This window comes from Haemaphysalis longicornis, unplaced genomic scaffold, assembly GCF_048455015.1.
Source record: "Haemaphysalis longicornis isolate Haplotype H1 unplaced genomic scaffold, Haemaphysalis longicornis Haplotype H1 scaffold_2, whole genome shotgun sequence".
NCBI lineage: Eukaryota > Metazoa > Arthropoda > Arachnida > Ixodida > Ixodidae > Haemaphysalis > Haemaphysalis longicornis.
The window spans coordinates 16,417,813-16,439,129 of record NW_027526295.1 but is presented as its reverse complement, the minus strand read 5'-3'; the positions used below and the strand labels follow the sequence as shown (position 1 = coordinate 16,439,129).

The following is a 21,317-nucleotide window of genomic DNA, read 5'->3' as shown; positions in this document are numbered from 1 at the left end:
TTTCCTGGGTCCCCTGAGTGTCCCTTGTAACAAGGTTTTACTGTGTGCGCAAAAATATGGTATTTTTGGCGAGCATCGTTGTACCCCTCCAAAACATCAAAACAGACAGCTGGGCAAGTTGGTGTAGATACAGCTTCGCAAGGTGCAAAAGGACATGGACGAAGAACTGAGGTAAACGCAAACAGGGCACCCTGTTTGCAGTTACCTCACTCTTTCGTCCGCGTCTGTTTGCACCTAGTGAAGATGAATACCTTCATTACTTTCTTTACCGGTCGTAAAGAGCATTGAGGCATCTCTCATCTCATGCGGACACCCGACTGGCTCCAGAGTGGTTAGGCGCAGTGGATGCCACAGGCTTGAAGAAATATTAAGGCTTATTCGATATTGCTTGAAAGGGGCCATGCAGACTAAGCACAGTTTTGGTTCGTTCAAACGACTGCCTTGTTAGAGTCATACTGACACCATTTGTGCGAAGGAAAGTTTGGCATCCACCTAAATGCAGCCATACGGCCACAAAGGAAAGCTATACAGCTTTTACCCCATCTTGGGGATTTCCCCTAAATCTGGTCGATTAATACTGACACCTTTCTTAACATAAACTTCGCTCAAATAAGCTAGTGTATAGTCGGGAAAGAAGGAAGTAGTCATGTGGCCCACTCGCTCATTTTGCATAACAGAGCCTGAGATGTCATATGCCGTGCTGTGCGATGGCTGAGACTGGCAAAAGCAAATGCAAACGAGCTGTTTTTGCTTAAATGTAATGCCTATTCATTTTGCAGCAGTAAAATCGGTGGGGTAAACAATGAAATTTACAAAAATACACGTAAACAAAGAAGTACCGATGCACACTACTGTTGCTACTGAGCGCACTATGCTTGTTTTAACTGCCCAGCAGTCCGCTGCTTTGGAATTGTCTTACACGACACTGGCCGATTGGTGTAAGCAACGTTGTCTTATGCAGAGGTGAGACAGCTGCGCATATTGCGCCTTTCTGATACAATTCCATTTTCCTGCGCCAAGCTGCTCCAAAAGCACGAAAATGGCGAAAATTGCGCCAAACTGTTCCAGAAGAGCCTCAAAGGCACAGATTTTGATGCTCATGTCAGTTTCGGCGGGGACAAAAGCCTCCTGCATCCCGGTCGCCGCTTTTATCGTCGGTCAATCGCAAACACAGAAATGGCACAAATAGAAAGACTGAAACGAAGCAAGCGATAGCTTCTAAAACTCGATTCGCTTTCCGTCAGGGTTCGCAGAAACGGCCTTCTCGATTAGGCATCGCTGTGGCAACAAACATGGCCGCCGCCTGATCTGGCTGCTACCAACGCGCTCAGTGCGTATCACCGATATTTTCCCTGGTTTATTTTACGCTATCAGCTGAGTTCCAGTCTATTCATTCTATCTGTTGTGGCTCTGAACAGTGACGTTAACGCAAGGATATGGTTTGAGATTGGTGCCAGATTACGGGAAGTTGGGCGGCTCGAAAAAAAGTTCATTGAAATGTGGGGCCTACGACTTCGCCGTGGTTTGTCCTTGAGTGCGAAACGCGGTGCGCGCGTCTATAATCGGGTTCGTAAAGTGGATTTTTTGGCTTGTTGTGCTGTTGTAAAATGTTGAAGTGTTGCTGTGCTTCGAAGCGCGATCGCGAGCCTCGGGGATGGAATGGTCGACACGAAAGTTGCGGGCTGTGCTGCGGCGCCGCGACCTGTTCAGGCAGCGCCCAATAGCTGCAGGACTACACAGTTGCTATAGAACGCGACTATAACACTTGATGTATGCAAAGTGAAATTTAATGCCAAAATCTAGGTGGCTAAACATTAACGCTACTCAAATGACCATAGGGTGAACCTGCGCCCCGGGGACTAAAACGGGTAGGCTGGTTGGGCTATGCGACCGTTAGCTCGAAGCTGCTCAACTGTTGCCGTCACTACAGTCGTTCGTACAACACATCCTGGGATTACAAAAATAATAATTTTAGCATTAAAAAAAAAAAAAAAACGCCACAATTGCGGAGCCCTTAAATTTGATAAGAGTTTTAGCAGTCCGTCTGTTCCGTCGTGTACATAGTTACCGTGCTCACCGGGACTCGTCTGGGCACTTGGGCATACGTAGCCGTAGGGGGATTAGTTGCCCGCGCCTCCTCGCCCTTCCGCGCGTGCAGGCGCAGACCGGTCCGGTCAATCCGGTAACAAAGTAACCAACAGAACAGACGGACTGCTAAAACTCTGTAATGTTAACGGCACTTTTGTTGTCAGTGTTGCGTGCAGGCGCAACACAATATCACCAGTTAGGAAAAAGGTAGTGCAGTTAGTACTTTGTGATACTCTTAAAAACTCTTTCAGGTAAGGCTGTTTGAGTGTTCTGTGTATTCAAAACTGATTGAAATGTGCACTTGACCCTGCAAATTGCTGAAATAATGATTTTTTAAGCTCACAAGACGATGTATTAAATGTCCCTACTTGCTCCAAATCAAGATTCTTCTGCTCCAAAATCGAAATTTTGCTGCTCCGAAAACTGCTCCCAAATCTGTTTGGGCTGTCTCACCCCTGCTTATGTGATCCTGTTTGTCGAGGATACCCCATGTTTCACGACGCGAGGCGACCATAACAAAAACCAGCCAGGTGCAAATACGGTCAAAAACAAAGCAGCGGCGGCCAACGGTTCGCAGCTGAGTATGGCAGCGCCATCTGGGAGGACTGATGGTAAGCAAGGCTCCAGAGTCTAATGATGCACTGGAAGTTCGTTTGAATACCAGCCCCTGTGACTTCATGTCAGACATCACGAAAACACAGGATTTGACGGGCGAATCACAATTCTGACGTAAACTGACTAATTTCTCAGTGAATGTGCCACCGTGTGCTGCTGGACAAGTGTGGGGGGCGGCACTATAGAACACGAAATCTTTCGAATAAAACAAACTTGTATTTCGTCTGCATGGCCCCCTTAATGGCCAACTGCAACAAAAGTTTCAGTACCTTAAGCTAGGACACTGGTCTTAAAACATTTTATTTTAATTTTTAAGTAAACTCTGAAAATTGTCAGTCTAGCTGCTTTTTCCCACTGATATCAAATGCCGTTATCTCAAATGCAATTATTTTTTCAGTTGGTCAATTATTTTTCAAGATAAAGATAATTAGCCATTTTTGGTGGAACAATAAACAAAGAAGTGTTGGTGAGTTTTCCAATATCGTGAACCCTGGGAAATGCAATAATCGAAGCGTTGTTTTTGATGCATCATTTCAAACTAACTTTACAGCTCAATAAACTTCGGTGTTTGAATTGGGTGTTCGATTTGGTTCCTTGCCACTGATGCCACCAAATTTTATTTAGCTGTAAAAGCCGTGACTGAGTTGACCATGAGATCACCGTCCACTTGTCGATGAAAAGAAGCCCTTAATTTTTTTTTTTGTTTTTTGTTTTTTTGGTTCAGACGCCAGACTCGTCTCGTGGCTCCTCGAATAGTTGGTTAGTTTGTTCAAAAGTTGACCTTATCGCTCTCGTGTGTTTTGTTAAACGTCTCATTGGATTCAGTGATTTATTCATTTATTCACGTTTATTGGGCGCCCAAAACACCACCATTAGTACACTCGCCGTAACAGTAACAGTTTGAGCAGTTATAACAAATTGCATATTCCCCACTAGCACAAGTAACCGTGGGCACGTGTGGAACAAAAAGACGTGCATGTACAGCAGAAGTGCAAGTCAGTGCAAAATGTAACATATTTCTGCATCAGTATGAAAAGCATTGGGAGACATTAAAAATCAATTTCAGGAAAGCTAGCATTACTTTAGCACCATTTGTGCTAAAGTAATGCTAATTTGTGCAGCTTTGTGCCAGTGTCAGGGTCCTCCTTTCTCGCAGCTTCCAGAAGTGTAGCTCGGACAGTTCGGGAACTTGGACAGTATGGCGTCCAGCCAGGGTTTATACACACCCCCAGCAGGAGGATTTTGACACCCCCCTGGATAAACCCCCCGTGTGTCCGGCAGGAGGCGCACACGAAATGGTGGCACTCAGGTGCTTGATTGGTGTGCGGGGCTCCTCATCCGTCAAGTGAAGTACGCATACCTAGAAATAAATTTTACCTCCGTGAGCACACACATGGGCACTTGACACCAAAAAATTGTACTCAAAAAGGACCCTCTGTGACGGAAAGGCTTTGCATGGGCGTAGCGTTGCTCTCAGTTTTTCCTCCCTCAGGAACTTGCACATGCACCTTGGTGTCCCCAGAGTAAAGGGGTGCAGCATCGTGGTGCACCGGCATCCAAGCGCTGTTCCGTTGGTATTCTGAAAGCTCGCAAATGCAGAAGCACTTGGAGCAGCCACACGTGAAACACGAGCCACGCAACAGTGGAGGAAGGCGCAGCGGGGTGATGCCGATTCTGAGGGGCGTTAAGTGGCCCGTCTTGAGCCGGGCGTGCGATGCTGCAATGTCGCTGTGACAGGTGCACTGGGGATCGGGCCCGCCAAACTCGTCAGACGCCTCGTGTGGTCGCCCCCTTAGCTGACGAAGTGCGAGTGGAAAGGGTGCAGAACTGAGGCCTTCCCCCTTTCCCCCTCTTCCAGAGTTAACTGCAGAATATGGAGAAGAGACCAAGGTGTATAATGCTTTGTGTCCCCGTATATATCTACATACACAGTGCACGGTGCATTCGTTTTGGGATGTGCCTCCTACCATGGCAATAAAACATTCAAACCACGTGCAGCAAAAGAAAACTCCCGCAGCCAGTAAAGCCCTAACTAAATGGAGCGCCACAAAGGCCAGGAACGAGCGGACCTCGCACACATGCTGTGGCAGTGTCCGCAGGCAGCCACACTGGGCCACAGTGTTAGTGACAGGGAGCAGGGGAGACCGTACTGCACAGCTCCACCTTGGAGGCCGTCCAACTGGTTCAAAGTGCTGCCAGAGCCAGTTGGCATCTGAATGGATTTCCGTTCTCTCTCTCTCGCACCACTGACGTCACTGTAGCAGCCGTGTTGGAACAGTGCTTGCACGCTGCAAGGCTGTGTACTTACCTTCCACTCTTCTCTTGGGCAGCGCTGCAAATGCCGACTCCAGAAAGGGCTCTGGGGATGCCACATGCATTGTCATGAATCTGTGCGGGGAGGATCAGCAAACATTCGGCACACACATTTAACTAAACACGTTACTTTAGGCTGTACTGCCGCAGCCCGACCTCAAAAGCTTCCTTGCACAGGGTTGACCTACACAGGACTTTCATTGGCTCTTTGCTGGATGCCTGTGGCGAGCACAGCTGTGCGAGTTGCTTCGCCAGCTGTGGCTGCTTCTTCAAAGCCACGTTGAGATGCTGATGACAAGGCTGCCTCACTTCTCTCTGCGGGGTAATGCTAGTGTGCATGTGCCGAACATGCCTTGAAGAGGGCAAGGTGTGAGGTGCAGCGCTCGCTCTTCAGCCGGGAACTTGTTCCCCATCTGCAGGGAGCTGAGCAAGGACGTGCCGAGTGCCAAGCTGCTGCCGTGCCAGAGCATGCCCACCCTGGCCACCACCTTGCGCATCATTGGGGCCAAGCACCTGGAGCAGCAGGACGCCTTCGGACGTGAGCCTGCCCGCTCTGCTTGCTCGTTGCCTGCACTGGGCCTCCACTGGGGCAGCCTCGCACTGGGTCGCCAGCCTAGCTACGCCCACTGCAGGGCAAGGGCCTCTCCCAGGGATCTCCACTTACCCCCGTCCTGTGCTGACTGCGACCAATTTATCCCCGCATTACTTTCTGCCGCCCCCTGCCATGCTTGCCTTCTCTGGGGATCCACTCTGTTACCCTTAATGACCAATGCCTTCGCATTACATGTCCTGCCCACATCTATTTCTTCTTCTTAATTTCTACTAGTATGTCCTTAGCACGCGTTTGTTCCCTGACCCACTCCGCTCTGTTCTTGTCCCTTAATGTTGTACCTATCATCTTCTGTTCCATTGCCCGCTGAGTCGTCCTCAATTTAAGTTGAACCCTCGTAGTGAGCCTCCAAGTTTTTGCCCCGTAGGTGAGTACCGGCAAGATGCAGCTGTCATACACTTTCTTCTTCAGGGGCAATGGTAGGCTGCCATTCATTTTCTGAGAATGCCTGCCGAATGCACTCCACCCCATACTTATCCTTCTAATTATCTCTGTCCCATGGTTGGGATCCAGGGTCACTACTTGGCCCAAGTAGATATACAGTAAAACCTCGTTACAAGAGGCTCTGTTACAAGAGACACTTGGTTACAAGAGGCATTTGAATGAAGCCGATTTGGTCGGTTTTTCTTTGTTCATGTTCACTATGTGAGCAACATTGCATAGAAGAGAGCTTGGTTACAAGAGACATGTTTCCCGGGTCCGTTGAGGGTTTCTTGTAAGGAGGTTTTACTGTATTCGCTTACCACTTCCACTTCCTCGCCACCTATCTCAAACCGCTGTGCTCTCCCGAGGTTGTGAGCATTACTTTAGTTTTCTGCATAATAATTTTTCAGACCAACGATTCTGCTTGTCCAGTGTAGTAATCATGCTTTGCAATTCACCCCCGGACTTAGTTAGCAAGGCAATGTAATCAGCAAATCTGAGGTTACTGGAGTATTCTCTATTAACCCTTACGCCCACCTGTTCCCAATCCAATGTTCTGAATACTTCTTATAACATGCTGAGAATGACATTGGAGAGATTGTCTCCTTGCCTGACATTACTGGAGTATTCTCTATTAACCCTTACGCCCACCTGTTCCCAATCCAATGTTCTGAATACTTCTTATAACATGCTGAGAATGACATTGGAGAGATTGTCTCCTTGCCTGACACCCTTCCTTATAGGTATTTTAGTGCTCTCCTTATGGAGGACAGTGGTAGCTGTGGACCCATTGTAGATATCCTCTGGTATTCTTACGTAAAGCTCATCTACACCCTGGTTCTGCAATGCCTGAGTGACTGCTGAGGTTTCGACCGAGTAGTAAAGATTGATGATGTCCGGTGGCCATCAGGAACCCAATCGCCCGGGCTCCGGTTGATTTGGCAGGAGGCTCGCAGGGGTTGAAGTTCTCGGAGAGGGTGGCCGAATCGACGAACTCGAGGTGTTTGGATTTGATGAAGGGAAACGGAGGCTTCATATACAACTATTTACATTAGAATAACTGGGTACATGAGTAATAACAAGGAAAAACTTCGAACTTCAATTTAGACACCAGCTCCAAGTGCATACAAGTCACTCGAGCTTTTCAACTCCGTCTAACTCTCCTATGCTCCGAGCGTGCGCAAACCACTCGAGCGACGGCGGCCCAGACTTCGTTCCCGCCGCAGGACCCGTCTACTGTACTTACCCGATTCTAACGCGCACCCAATTTTTCTGGCGAAAAAAAACGAAAAAACTTCAAGCCGCGATTGTAACGCACGCAGAACTATGTGACCTGGAAAAACGAATGCGAGAGAAACGCAATTTATTTCCCTAAGGAATCTCACTCATCTTACTCCTCATTGCTCTGCGAGAGCTCCCTGTCGCCTTCCGCTGACTACATCTCGTCCTCGGTGCCGTCAAGTGCGTTCGCGATGCCACACTTCTGAACGAACGTTCAACCATGGTCGATGGTATTGTGGCCCATGCCTCGCACGCCCATCCAGCGAGCTTCTCCAGAGGCGCACGCTTCAGCCGACCGCTCGTTTTGGACGCTTAAAGGCCGCTCGCAAATTACTCGTGGAAGCGGCGCACCTTTGTTGCCGCTGCTGCCATTGCTGTTATTAAGCACGCAGGTTGGACGATTTGACAATTTGTGTGAACGCCGATAGAAAAGCCTAGGCACCTAGGCTTGCTGCATCTGAAAGATTGCTGCTAAAGGCTTTGACGCCATTTGGAGATGGGGATGGCGATGGGTGGGACGAAATTTCCGCTGTTTCGGCAGTTTCGCTTTTGTATCCGATTTTAACGCTCATGCGATTTTTCGCCCTATTTTTTCAGAAGAAAAGTGCGCGTTAGTATCGGGTAAGTACGGTAGTTGCCCGGTACACAGCTGTACCCTTAACTTGCAAAGCGATCTTCAAGTCCACCTCTCGCTTAGGGGGCTCACAAATCTCGCCGGGAACTGCCCAGCTGAGAGCTCAGACAAGAATGCTTTCTAATGGCCGAGTTCGGCCTTATAACACCTTGGTATTGCTCTGTCTCGGGAACGCCCCTCCACACGTGTAAGGGAGGGCCCAAATTCAAGTACCCAAATTGAAGTAGACAGCTGTCACTCGGCCATCTTTGGAATATTCAATAAGGCGGCACCACCTGTAGGTCAAAAGCCTGCACGCGGGCGAGCAAGCATGCATGTGCACGTGCACGAGTGCACGTGCCTCCGAGGGGACGGGGTGAGGGGCGGCGGCTACCGAAAAGCAGCCGTTCCGACGGTCGCACGTGACTATGGGATCTCGCAGAAAAGCCGCCACTGCCGTGCGGTCGGATGACGATAATTACCCCTTCGTTGTCTACTACGTCAACAATCCTCCGAACTTGGCAGGGCCGTCTGCATTCTTAAAGGGGATTATTCTCGCGGCATTCCTCCGTCCAGACAAGCCGTCTCCCGAACGCGCCGCAGCAAATTGTCGACAGCCACAGCGTACCGTCGGCAGTGCTGAGCCGCTAGACCGAGCAGCGGGAATCTTTCCTTTCACACGCGAGGCCGGAGTGCCTGGCCACTGACCTCATGAGGGTACCTTACAAGAGTCAAATGCTTTCTCATAATCTATGAAAGCTATACAGTGCAGACCATTTATAACGTAACCGCTTATAGTGCGGGACCAGATATAACGTGGGTTTTGGTGACCACCGGTTTGCCTCCCATAGAACTCAATACCACTTAAAATGTGGTTGGCCGAAGCTTAATACCGTTTATAGTGCGGCTTTCTGGCGGGTCTGCTGATCGACCGGCGCAGCTGGGAAATCGTTTGGGGCAGGATAGCAAAAGAAAAGAACCGGATGAAATCAGCCGTCTGACGCAGTGCGCACCCCTTGCTCTCCTCTAACTTCGACACACACAAAAAAATTGGCACCCTTTAGTTCGCGCGTGCGTGATAACCATAACTGTCCTTGCTTGACGCACCTCATCAACCTTAGTGCACCGTAACGTCCCAGCCAAGCGAGTGCACTTTGGCAGCGTTTCTGTCCCCCATGACATGGTCGTTACTTACTTCAAAACTCCGTCCTTCCGCCGCAGCCGTCAGCGTCACAACAAGGAGTACTTTATTTTCCCGTCACAGGCGACGTCACCAGACAGCTGGCTGAAACCAGGCGACACCACAACACCTCCTTCCTTCAAGAACTTGTGTAGCTTTACAAGTTCAGACGGGCTGGTGGAACTACAGGGCGACCACTACGCGTTCTCATAACACCATCGTCTCCATGGTCACTGCCGACGTCCGTTGCTGCGTTCGGTGCAGCGTTCGGTATCTCCACCGTTGGATTTGCAGGAGAAGCACCCTGTGTTGTGTCCACAGGAATTCCAGGGTCTGTTTGATTCAGCTGTGAGAACCCCGACAGGTGTCGCCGATTACGCTGCAGGACTGCACCTTGATCGGTCTCTACAATATAAGAGCGAGGTCGTTGGCCCTCACTTAACACTGTAGCTCGAACTCCTTCAGGTCGAACCCACACTCGTTCTCCCGCCTCCAGCAGAGGCAGTGGCCTGGCTTGATGGTGTTGGTTGAAGTTGCACTCACTTTTGATCTTGTAAGATGCATCACTGGTGGCCACTATGTCTCTAGCAGGCCAGGACGGTTGCAGCAACTGTTTCATCTTCGGTAAGCGAGTTCTGAGTTGCCTCCCCATAAGGAGTTGAGCTGGGCTGAAGCCATTCATGCCCGGGGTATCTCTGTAGCTGAGTAAAGCTAGATGTGGGTCACTCGATTTGACAAGCAGTTCTTTCACTGTGCGGACCATCCTTTCAGCCTCTCCGTTTGACTGAGGAAAGTGCGGGCTGCTAGTCACAACGGTGAACCCATAGGAGCCGGCACACCTCTTGAGCTCATGGGAGGAAAAGGGTGGCCTGTTATCCGATCTCACGATTTCTGGGATATCATGTCGAGCAAATATGCTCTTAAGCACCTCGACGACTGCAGAAGCTGTGGACGACCGTAAGGTAATAACCTCAGGGTAGCGGGAGTAATAATCCACGAGGAGCAAAAACGTTTGTCCTTTGCTGTGGAAGAGATCCATGCCCAGAACCTCCCTTGGGCGGCTCGGTAAGGGTGTGGAAATAAGTGGCTCCGCTGGATTAATCTGAGTGCGTGCACACTGCTCGCATCGGGCTACCATGGACTCGATGTCTTTTTCAATCCCCGGCCACCACACCGAATCTCTGGCTTTCGCTTTGCACCGGTTTATACCTTGATGTCCTTCATGCAACAGATGCAGGACTGCTGGTCTCAAGGAAGTAGGAACTATGATGCAGCGACCTTTGAGCAGAAGCCCGTCACAGACTGTGATCTCGTTAGCTACCGCAGCAGACTTTGTCAAATGTAAGGGCAGCTTCTTCTTATGAGGCCAGTCACGTTGGGCCAAAGAAATAAGGGATGTGCACTCGCCATCCGTGCTGTGGGCTCTCTTGACGTCATCCGGATTCAATGGCAAAGTTGAGGATGCGTTGCTAACAACTTCTGTTGCGAACAACTCCACCGAGTCAAGGGGAGAAGAAACCTTCAGTGGTATCCTTGAGAGAGCATCAGCAGTTGCTACTAGTAGTTTGCCATGGTGAACTGGTAGTGCATGAGCTTGAGGCGCAGTCTTTGAACACGAGGAGGGAGCATATCATGTTGCATTTTGCTAAACAGAGTTACTAGTGGTTGATGATCCGTTTCCACGGCAAAGTTTATGCCCCGTACGAACTCATCGAACCTGCGCATTGCCCATGCCGCCGCCAGAGCTTCCTTCTCTGTCTGACTACAGTTAAACCTCGTTATAACGAAATTGAAGGGGCGCCGCGATTTGCTCGTTATAGCCAATATTTCGTTATAGCCATAGCCGACATTTACTGCAAATATTTGCATTGTAGTTACCTAAAACAAAAAGCGGGCGAAATAGCATCTTGCCGCACGGCGGTAGTCAGCAAAATAAACACATTCCGGAGGTAAAAAGGAAAAGTCACGAACCTACTTTATTGCAGTTCAAAACTCGTATTTCAAACAGACTTGGCTCGAAGAAGTCCGTAATTGGACGTTGATGCACCTTCCTGATGCGAGCGATGGCTCGCTCAGCTGCGGCCGCTATGTTCACGCCATCTTCGCCGCCCTCGTGCGCGCCGAAGGAGCGGCGCAGCACGTCCACCGCATCTAGTGCCTCCGACGCCGTCCTTAGTGCTTCCTTTCACGCCACGTGCAACAGCGCTGACGATGGACTCTCGGTTGCTCACGATGGTGGACAGCGTACTCGTCCACACGTCAAAGTCTCTTGCCACCTTACCACGGAGTGCACCTTACCTTCCTTCGCGCCCGATGCGACGGCTTTTATCATAGCCGTCTTCTGTTCAAGCGTGATAGCCTTTAGCTTTCGCTTCCCGCCTGTCGCACTCGCGTTGTTGGAATCACGCAAGCAGTACGATAAAAGATAAGGCTGAAGACTGCCAAAACCCACGCACACGCAACTACGCAGCGACGTCGGCGATACGAACAGGGGAGGAGGGGGCAGGGGGGGGAGAGGAAGGCGACGCATTGGGGCTTTTCTCGGACTCACCGCGGATAGTCCGCGGGTAGTCCGAGGATTCCCCGAAGCCACCCGAAGCCATAGGGATGCATGTGAAAATCGAACGTCGGACTGCTTCTCGGGGAGCCCGCGGTGAGTCCAAGACTAAATCGAAGGGCCCCATGTCTGCATGCCGTGCGCAGCGAGAGGAGGGTGGGAATGGCTTCGCGGGCGCAGCGTCCGCATGGCGCGCCATCCAGCTTCGCGCGCGTGGCGGGAGTTTTGAACTGCTAATACAGTTGCCGCGTCGCGCACTGTCTCAAATCCGCGTTGTGCACTGTTTAAAAATTAGCTCAAAATTTGATTTCTCAACGAAATTTGTTCGTTATATCCCGTAACGGGCAAATTTTACCTCATTAAAACGAGGTTTTAAATACATTGGTTTCTATGGGGACTTTCAAGGGGAATTACGATTTGCTCGTTATATCCATTATTTCGTTATAGCCTGTCTCGTTATAACGAGGTTTAACTGTATACCTCTGTTCCGTGACCGTCATGGAGCGAGAAGCAAAAGCCACTGGTCGACGTTCTCCTGAAGGCTGCGTTTGAAGTAAGACTGCTCCGAGTCCGAAAGAACTGGCATCCGCCGAAATCGTGGTGGCGTAGTAGGGCTGATATTTAGCCATGCACTCATCTCATACCAGCAGTTGCTTGATCTTGCTGAAGGCTGACTCTTGTTCGGGATGCCAGGACCAGCCCGTTTTCTTGCTCAGAAGAGCACGCAGGGGTGCCGTAATCTCGGACATGTCAGGGAGGAACCTAGCTAGGTGGTTCACCATCCCTAGAAGTCGGCGAAGTTCGGCGATGTCCTTGGGCGCTTCAAGAGTCTTGATAGCCTCCAACTTTTCTGGATTGGGTCTGATGCCATCAGCTGAGACAACCACACCTAGGAAAGGCACTTCGGACACACCAAAGCAGCACTTGTCTCGATTTAGAGTTATTCCGGCTTTGGAGAGACGACAGAGGACTTGCTCTAAACCGGCATCGTGCTCTTTCTTGTCGTGACCAAAGACAAGGATGTCGTCAATCATATCTCAGTGATACGAATTCGCTTGATACAAATTTCACTGTGATACGAATTTTCAAAATTCCCCGGTGAAAATGCATTGTATGCAATGTAAAAAAATTCGGATGATCCATACGCATTTACCACTCCGGTGCGGGTGATACGAACACGCGAGCCGCGAGCAGACGACTGCCGCGGGAACGGGAGGCGGGAGCGTTGGTGCGGCCGTGCGGCCTTGGTTGCGCGCGGGCACAAAAGCATTAGTCCTCCCCCCCTGATGGTAATCCTCCTCGTGGGGTGTTTACAATAGCGGCAGGAGAGGTGCTGTTCCGAACTAAGAGAACGTTTCGCCCTCTCGACGCCTGTTCCTTCTCCCCCCCTTTTATCTCCCGCTACAATCTCTCCTCTCTGTACCTTTCGTTTCCACTGGCTGCAGCTCGGGTGCCTCCAGCTTCCTTTTTTGTATTACACTTATTGAATAAACCACGGCAATCAGGCGTTCCCTCATTTCCGACGGTGAATACCTTTGCCATTTTGCCTTCTCCGCATTCCTCGCTTCTGAGGTCTATGCCCCGCGCTCTAGTTACCCCGTTGTCGCCTTTCCGTGTTGCCTGCGCCACTTTCGCATTGATTAGGTTGAAGTGTGAACCGCATGGAACGTTTTCTGCTCACGGAAACATGCCGCCGCGAATACCACCCGCATGCTGCCCCCGGCACGGCAAGCGGCGGCATTGCCCGTGGCAACATGGCGGCATCGGGCGTCATTTTCCGAGCGAGGTAGAATCTGTAGCGGGGGCGAAATCGTCAACGCGGGCGTGAAAATAACGCGCGTGCAACGCCGACGCGCACGAATCGCATGCAGTTCGTGTACGCACGTTGCGTCGACGATGAGCACGCTTTCTTTTGACTCCCGAGTTGACGATTCGGGCGGCACTCCGGCGCCAGCCTCTTCCTTGGTTGCCGCGAACGGCAGTGGGAGGAGCCTCACGACTTGCGCCAGTGGGGAGACGCGTGCCTCATGGCGGCAAGTTCGAAGCGCTCGCACATGGAGGAAGCTGGCTGGGCCACCTCCGCGGATATTTGGCGCGGATGGCATTTTATAGCGCAGTTTTCTCCCACACTGTGAGCTCTTTTACCACATGAGCAATTTAGTTTACGCAGGGCCTATTCTGTGGACCAGACTACAGGATAGTGTTCAGCTTTATTCTGTGGACCAGACCACAGCAGGATAATGCTCAGCATTATTTTGTGGACCATTTGAGGCGGCGCCTGGCGGTGCTGTTCGGCGCGGTTGTGCCGTGCAACGTTTACAGAACTGCGCCGACTGTGCCTTCCCGGGTGGGCGCTCCGGTCGCGAGTTGGAGGAACTTTAGGCGGCAGCGTTGACGGCGTGCGCCGGTCCGCTGAGCTCCAAGTTGCAGTGTGTAGTTGCATGTCTGCTCTACAAGTTTCTTCTTTTCGCTTGCGTTTTTCACCTTGTCTTTACCCTTGTGCGAGAACCTTGCCTCTTCAGTGCATACGGTTGAACGGCCGCGGACGAAAACGTTTCGTGACTACGTAAACACGCTATTTTCTTTCATGTGCTGTCTTGGCGCACCGACCTACCTCACAGCCGGCTGTATGAGCGGATAATAATAATAGGAATCTTTATTTACAGGAACAGTACATATAATTTCCCAGCGAACTTAATTAAGCAGCTGATGCTTGTGAGATGGCTGAGCACATGCATCATGCATGGGGCACATGCTTATGTCCTTTACAAAATGAACAACTGTAAGGAGGAGCAGGAAATCTCTTGCTAAAAAGCTATTAATAAAACCAAGCACCCTAATGAAGAAAAACCAAAAAATTCTTAATGCTATCACCGTCGGCAGGCGCGCATGTGTGTTCTGCTCCTTTCGTTTACTGCCGGTGCAGCTACACGGCACTCCTATGCGGTTCGGCCACAGCTCCCGTGCTCCAATTACTTCTGTCGGAACCTACTCCTTTTTAGGGGCCAAGCCGCTTAGGGGCTGGGGCTGTTGGCATCTCCCGTCGTTGTAATCGTCGTCTCATGTCACGGTAGTACAACACCCGGACACTCATTTACGCCTCGCGCTAGAGCGCTTCGTAATGCGTAATTAATATGCAGTGCCCGGAGCTTACGTGGTTACCAATTTTGGAAGAATTGTCTTCTTTCGATGTTTATGATAGTTTTCACCCACCAAAGTTTCGTGAGCGGGTTTTAAACCGACACTGATGTGTTTTAAACCAGCGTCGTAGTCATTGACGTGACTGTTTGTTCTATATGCAATAAAGAAAAAAAAAGCGTAGTAAAAAAAAAAGGAAAACACCGAGACTCTCGTTTACGCCTCGAGCTAGAACGCTTCGTGCTTCGAAGACAAGAGACTTTTACAGCAAAGCTGTATACCTCTAGCCCCCCCCGACGGTTTCATCTCCGTTAATCAAAACAGCATTCCCCTTTACGCGCAGCAAGCGATGCAGGTAGCGTAATGTCGTCGTCAGGCATTTAGTACATAGCATAACAGAACACACGAAATCAACAAAGACGTCCGAAGCGGCGAGCCCTACGTTCCACACCACGATGCGGCGAAATGCGGCCGAGTTCCAAAAATTAGGCGGGGAAAGAAACGTCTTCAACTCCCGATGACATGATGCCGACTGTTTTAACGCTACAGGACGCTCAGTTTGCGCCGTATTTGTCCCGCGCGAACTTTGTAATAGTCGCAATGTTTATTATGGAACAACAAGCTTGGCATGGCTTCAGTTGACTTCGGGGCAGGCTTGCTAAAAAAAATGTTGCGGTACGTTAAAAATCGGCATAAAAAATATGTGTTACTAGGTTCATAGCCTAGGTTTTTTGTAAACCAGATCACAAACCTGTGGACAAACCGCGCAGAAAACGCTAAGTTAAGTTGGCCTGCCCCCCGCAAATGTTTGTAGATCAACCACCTACAAAACAAATATTAAGTGTACGTGGCCTACTCTACCACGATTTTGGCAATCTTGGTCCACAGAACAAAGCTGAACATTATCATGTGGTCTGGTTCATGGAATAAAGCCAAGGGTTGTCCTGTGGTCTGGTCCACAGAATAAAGCTGAACATTATCCTGTGGTCTGGTCCACAGAATAGGCACTGCGTTTAGTTTACACCTTGAGCTGCGTTTTAACAAAAGGTTACAAGCGGTCACTGAAGCTACTTGCACCTCTTCACGGCATGAGCCGGCGCCATGTTGCCGCCGCCTGTCATATGCGCGGAACTATTCCATTTTTTTTTTTTTTTCGTTTTCTAATGATACGAATTTTCGGGTGATACGAATATTTTTGCCGCCCCTTGAGATTCGTATGACCGAGATTCCACTGTATTTGCAACACCTTGTTGACCCTCGAGGATCCTTGCCACCTGCTTCTGAAAATATTCAGGGGCCGATGCGATACCGAACGGCAGGCGACAAAGACAGTATTGACCAAAAGGCATTACAAATGTTGTCAACTCTTGAAACTCTGGAGCAAGCTTGACCTGGTAAAACCCTGCTGTAGCGTCCAGCTTAGAAAAAGCTTTTGCGTTGCCTATCAGACCAAGAACTTGCTCGACGGTTGGCAATATGTGGCGTTCTCGAAGCACAAACTCATTCAGACGAGTCAGGTCAACACAAAGTTGGTAACCACCCGAGGCTTTTGGAACTGCCACGAGTCCCGCACACCAAGGTGTTGGCTTATCTATCCGACGAATGACCCCGTCGGCCTCCATTCTGTCGAGTTCTTGTCGAACCACACCTTGCAGTGGGATGGGGACACGTCCAGGTGCACTGAGTGAAAATGGTACGGCGTCAGGTTTCAGTCTGATTTGGTACTCTTCTTTCAGCGTGCCGAGGCCCTCAAACAGTTCCGCATGATGCTTCGAAGGGGGAGTCGCTACGTCTTCGAGAAATTTAACGACCTTCAGTGCCTGCAGCGCGGGGAAACCCAGTAGTGGAGTTGTGAGTGACTGCACCACATAGAGTCGCTGTTCACATCCTTTCCCTTGCCACAAGAGCTGGGCGACGTACGATCCCAGTACATGAAGCAGTTGCCCTCCTGGACCAGTCAACAAGTTGTCCACTTCGTCGAGCTGAAGGGGTACTGCAGGGAAATCAGCTGGCACTGCTCAGACTTCAGCACCAGAGTCCACTTTGAAAGAGGCCGCATAATTGTCTACCGTGACATCCGCGTACTTAGCGTGCTTGGGTGCGACGACCGTATGCAAGTGGATAGTGGCGAGCTTGGCTGCTCTTGCTATGCGGGAACGACATACCTCAGCAAAATGTCCTTTCTTTCGGCAATGATTGCAGAGGGACACACGGGCTGGGCATTCTGAGCGAGGATGCGGCAAACATCCGCAGAAAGAACAAGTAGCGGCGCTGGAGAGTTCTGTCTTGAGTGGCGCATACCGCTGACTGGCCTCCTGACATCGCGGCGCTTTGTGAGCTTTGGCTGCGTCTAGTTCGACTGGCGAAAATCCTCCAACAGTTCCTTTTGCCGTTTTTTCTTTCTCGGCGTCTTCCCACTGCTGCGCCTGAGCCCAAGCTTCCTTTAGCTACAACTTGGAATTACGGCACAACTGCTCCGAGAGGCGAGCATCTCTGAGGCCGACCACGAACCTATCCCGCACGAGGCGCTCTTCGACTTGAACAGACGGGTAGTTGCAGCGCTTCACAAGTCTGCATAATTCTGTGTAATAAGCGTCAACGCTTTCGCCCGGTTCCTGAGTGCGCTTATGACAGCGAGAGGACTCATAGAGCTCGTTAGCCGGGTGCACGAAGTGTACATTAAAACGCTTGACGACGGTCTCGTAGGAGAGCAGCTCATCCGCAGAAAGCGAGAAAGTGTCGAGCAGGGGTCGATTTTCGGGGCCCATACAGTACAAAAGTGAGCGTACTTGCACTTCAGCAGAGACGTGGCATACTCCGGTAGAGCGCTGCGTAGTCCTCGTAACGTGTTTTCCACGTTGGCCAAGACGCAGTGTTGGTGAAGTCGAACGCGTTGGGCCCCCAAAGCGAAATCCCGAGCCACGTGCATTCAGGAGTCTGTTGCTCGTCGGCCATAATTTCTTCTTCTGCCACAGTAAGGATAAGTGAAGGCGTGTATTCGACCACTTCTGACCCCATGTTGTGTTTATGTTGACCCCAATGCTGTTTTCGTCGGGGCCAGAGCGGAGCCAGACTTTAACGCCCAACATGCAGCGTGGGGTTATCCTACAATCTTGAAAAAGGGCCGCCTACTTTGGGAACACGTTCACTCGCACAGGCTCACACTCGAAACCTCTCCTGACATACCAACCAGACTTGGCAACAGTGTACAACGAGACACAACACCAGATCTCATTCTTACCCATCGCGTATCCAATGCACACTGGCACAACATGGACCACACTCTTGGAACTGACCATTGCATCATTCAGCTCACCGTCCCCCTTCAACGCACCGATGTCCCCCAACACAAACAAAAATACATAACAGACTGGCACGCCTTCAGGACCACTCGCAACGAACAACCGACTAATCCTCTACAGTACAGTCCCTGGATACATGGGTAGCCAAACTCCTTCGAGAGGAAAAAGCTCACGACCAACCGCTGGACCCTGAGATCCTGGCTGAAATGGTAGACTCCCGTCTCAGAAATATGTGGAGTGCACTAAGCAGCCTACGGCTAAAATGGCAAACAAATAAACATGATAAGCGCCTCAAAAAGAAAATTGCAGAGCTAAGCCACAACACGGAAAAAATACGCAGCAGAAGTAGCGGCAACCCGATGGGGAGAAATCTGTGACAAGCTCAGAGGTACCCTTGTCATGAAGCGCACCTGGTCCCTCCTCCGTCACCTCATCGATCCCCATCAATCCAGAACTTCTCAGACCAACCACATGGCCCAGCTGGTCCACTCCTTCCCAGGTACCCCGCAACAACTCCTCTCTTCACTTCAAGACCCCACTGGCGACCGCAACCCCCTACCGGACTACCCAGGAGCACCCAACACACTCCTCGATAACTGAAGCAGAGGTCCGAGCCACTCTTCTCACTCTCAAAACAAGTTCGGCTCCTGGGAGAGCCGGAGTAACTAACAAAATATTACGCAACCTTGATGACAACTCCATTACAACACTCACACACTTCTACAACAAGCACTGGAACGAAGGCACATTACGGCGCCATGGCCCCGCACGGGGCACCTTGAGTTATCTTTGTGACGGTGTTGGCAACACCGCGGACCCAGAGCTCCCATACTCTTGCTGTAATCTACCATGGCTACGAGTTGTAAGGTGAAGGGCAGAAACCACAAACGGTGGCCATCGGAGCCCTGGTCAAGCTCCGGCGGATGGACTCCCTGTCTGTTTACCAGGCAGGGAGCTCCGGGACCTCTTCAGCTATCAGGGTAAGGCTGACGAAGAAAGTACCCCGTCCCCTACTTTTATACTATGCTGTATGGTTTTTTCCAAATTTCCCAAACCCAATGATCGCCTCCTTTTTAAAAGGGGCCGCACCGAAGTATCCTTTCCACCCCTTCCGACCATGACAAACCGAAAACCTGATAACTACCCCCACTTCTTGGTAATTGAATCTCTTGAAGAAGCCAGGCCTATAGCTTCACAGTCGGTGTTCTTGATTTCGAAGTTTCTAGAAAGTGTTGTAGGTGAATCCTATAAAGCTAAGAAACAAAGAACTGGTGAAATCTTGGTCGAGGTACATAGTGAGCAGCAGGCCACAAAACTCTTGAAGCAGACCCGTATTGACGATCTTGACATCAAGGTCACACCCCACTGCAGCCTCAACAGCTCGCAGGGCGTGATCTCGGAGCCAGATCTTGCAAATGAGACCGAGGTCAATCTTCTTGAAGGCCTGAGAAGTCAAGGTGTAACGGCAGTCAAGCGAATCACCATTAGAAGAGACAAGATAGTACCAACTAGACATATCATCTTGACATTTGACCGTTCCATTCTTCCTGACCACACCAATGCCGGTTTCATCCAGTGCTCCGTCCGAGTATATATACGTCCCAAATCCGCGGCGCTGTTTCAAGTGCCAGCGGTTCGGGCATGGTGCTAACTCGTGTCGTGGCTAAATAACCTGTGCCAAGTGCGCCCAACATGACCATCCCACAGATGATTGTAGTTCAGAACAACTCCTCTGCATTAACTGTCAGGGCCCATGCACGGCGTACTACTGAAAATGCAAGCAGTTTCAACTTGAGAAGAAAATAATACACATCAAAGTCACAGAAAACATCACCTTCCCTAAGGCGCGAAAGAGGTTCACCTCTTTTCCTTTGGGAAGGTACGCCGACGCAGCTTGCTGGGGGGCGGAGCGGCGTCTGGTTTCGGCGGGGACCCAGTACCGTGAGTCGGGCTTGGTCCCGCCCCCACCCTCCCTTGGGTTGCCTCCGGCGGCCCGTCCTGCCACTGCGCCGCTCACTGAGCCAGCAGCGGCTGTGGTAGCCACCATGTCTGTTGGGGATGCCGCTGCATCCACTGCCTCCTCTTCACCGGCCCAAACCACACGCGAGGGCACGGAGGAGATGGAGACGGAGGCACCCGCGGCAGTTCCCACCCCCGTCGCACCGCCTGTGCCACCCGGGGCACTCATGACGCCCTCGGCGGTCGCGGCTCCAACGAAGGGCACCGGAAAGGGTGCCAAGTCCCAGTCTAGGGGGCCCAGTCCGCTGGGCATCCCCTTGCCTTCAGATGACGACATGGACGTCGAGCCCTTCCGGCATGCACCACAGCGGAAGGAACGGGCTCCGTCGTCCAGGTCAGTAGAGAAAACCAAAAAATCCCTTCCAAGAGTTCAAGCCCCGAAAGCCGACACATAAACACGCACATACTCCAGTAGCTCTAAACTTCAATAATGGGAAGAGAAAATATCATGCAATGGAACTGCAGAGGCCTTCTTAAAAATCTTGATGGTGTCTATGAGTTGCTGCATTTCAATCAGCCAAGTGTGATGTGTCTCCAAGAAACCCATTTAAACTCCACGCACACAAATTTCTGGAATAGTTACATGGTATTTAGGAGGGACAGAGATGGTGGTGGCACATCCTCAGGAGGTGTGGCCATCATTGCCCGGAAATCCTTGGCGTGCCACACTGTCCAACTACAGACCATCCTAGAGGCTGTTGCCATTCGAACGATAATTTTCAATAGGCTTATAACACTATGTTCTCTTTAAATGCCTCCTGACTTCCAGCTCTCGAGCTCAGATTTCGAGGGTCTGGTAGATCAGTTACCCAAACCTTTCATTCTGATAGGTGACCTGAATGCACATAACTCTCTTTGGGGCTCTGCTCGCACGGATGCCTGAGGTCGCCTAATTCAGAAATTCTTAACATCTTCGGGAGCATGTATTTTCAACCAGAAACAGCCAACATATTATAATATAGGACACAACACAACGACACCTTGACTTGGCTATTGGATCTGCAGTTCTCTTTCCATGTCTTGAGTGGGGTGTGCGCACTGACCCGTATGGTAGTGACCACTTCCCCACCTCACTAACATATAGGTAAAGGCCTGAGCAGTCGATCTTCCCAGAACAGGTTTAATGGAGCAAGAGCAAGCTGGAATACATTTACAGATTCATCTAAACTACACTACAC

General features: G+C 50.6%; 1 protein-coding gene and 1 pseudogene across 2 annotated transcripts in view; one reads left to right on the top strand and one right to left on the bottom strand.

Moving 5' to 3' along the window:
- Nucleotides 1-21,317, top strand: part of LOC144168771 (calpain-5-like) — a 189,319-nt gene that overhangs the window by 150,206 nt on the left and 17,796 nt on the right. For both annotated transcript variants that reach the window (XM_077697737.1, XM_077697736.1), the window contains one exon: nt 5,436-5,554. In XM_077697737.1, the coding sequence (XP_077553863.1) occupies nt 5,436-5,554 (119 nt within the window). The remainder of the gene's footprint in view (nt 1-5,435; nt 5,555-21,317) is intronic.
- LOC144170882 (uncharacterized) lies at nt 12,319-17,836 on the bottom strand (annotated as a pseudogene).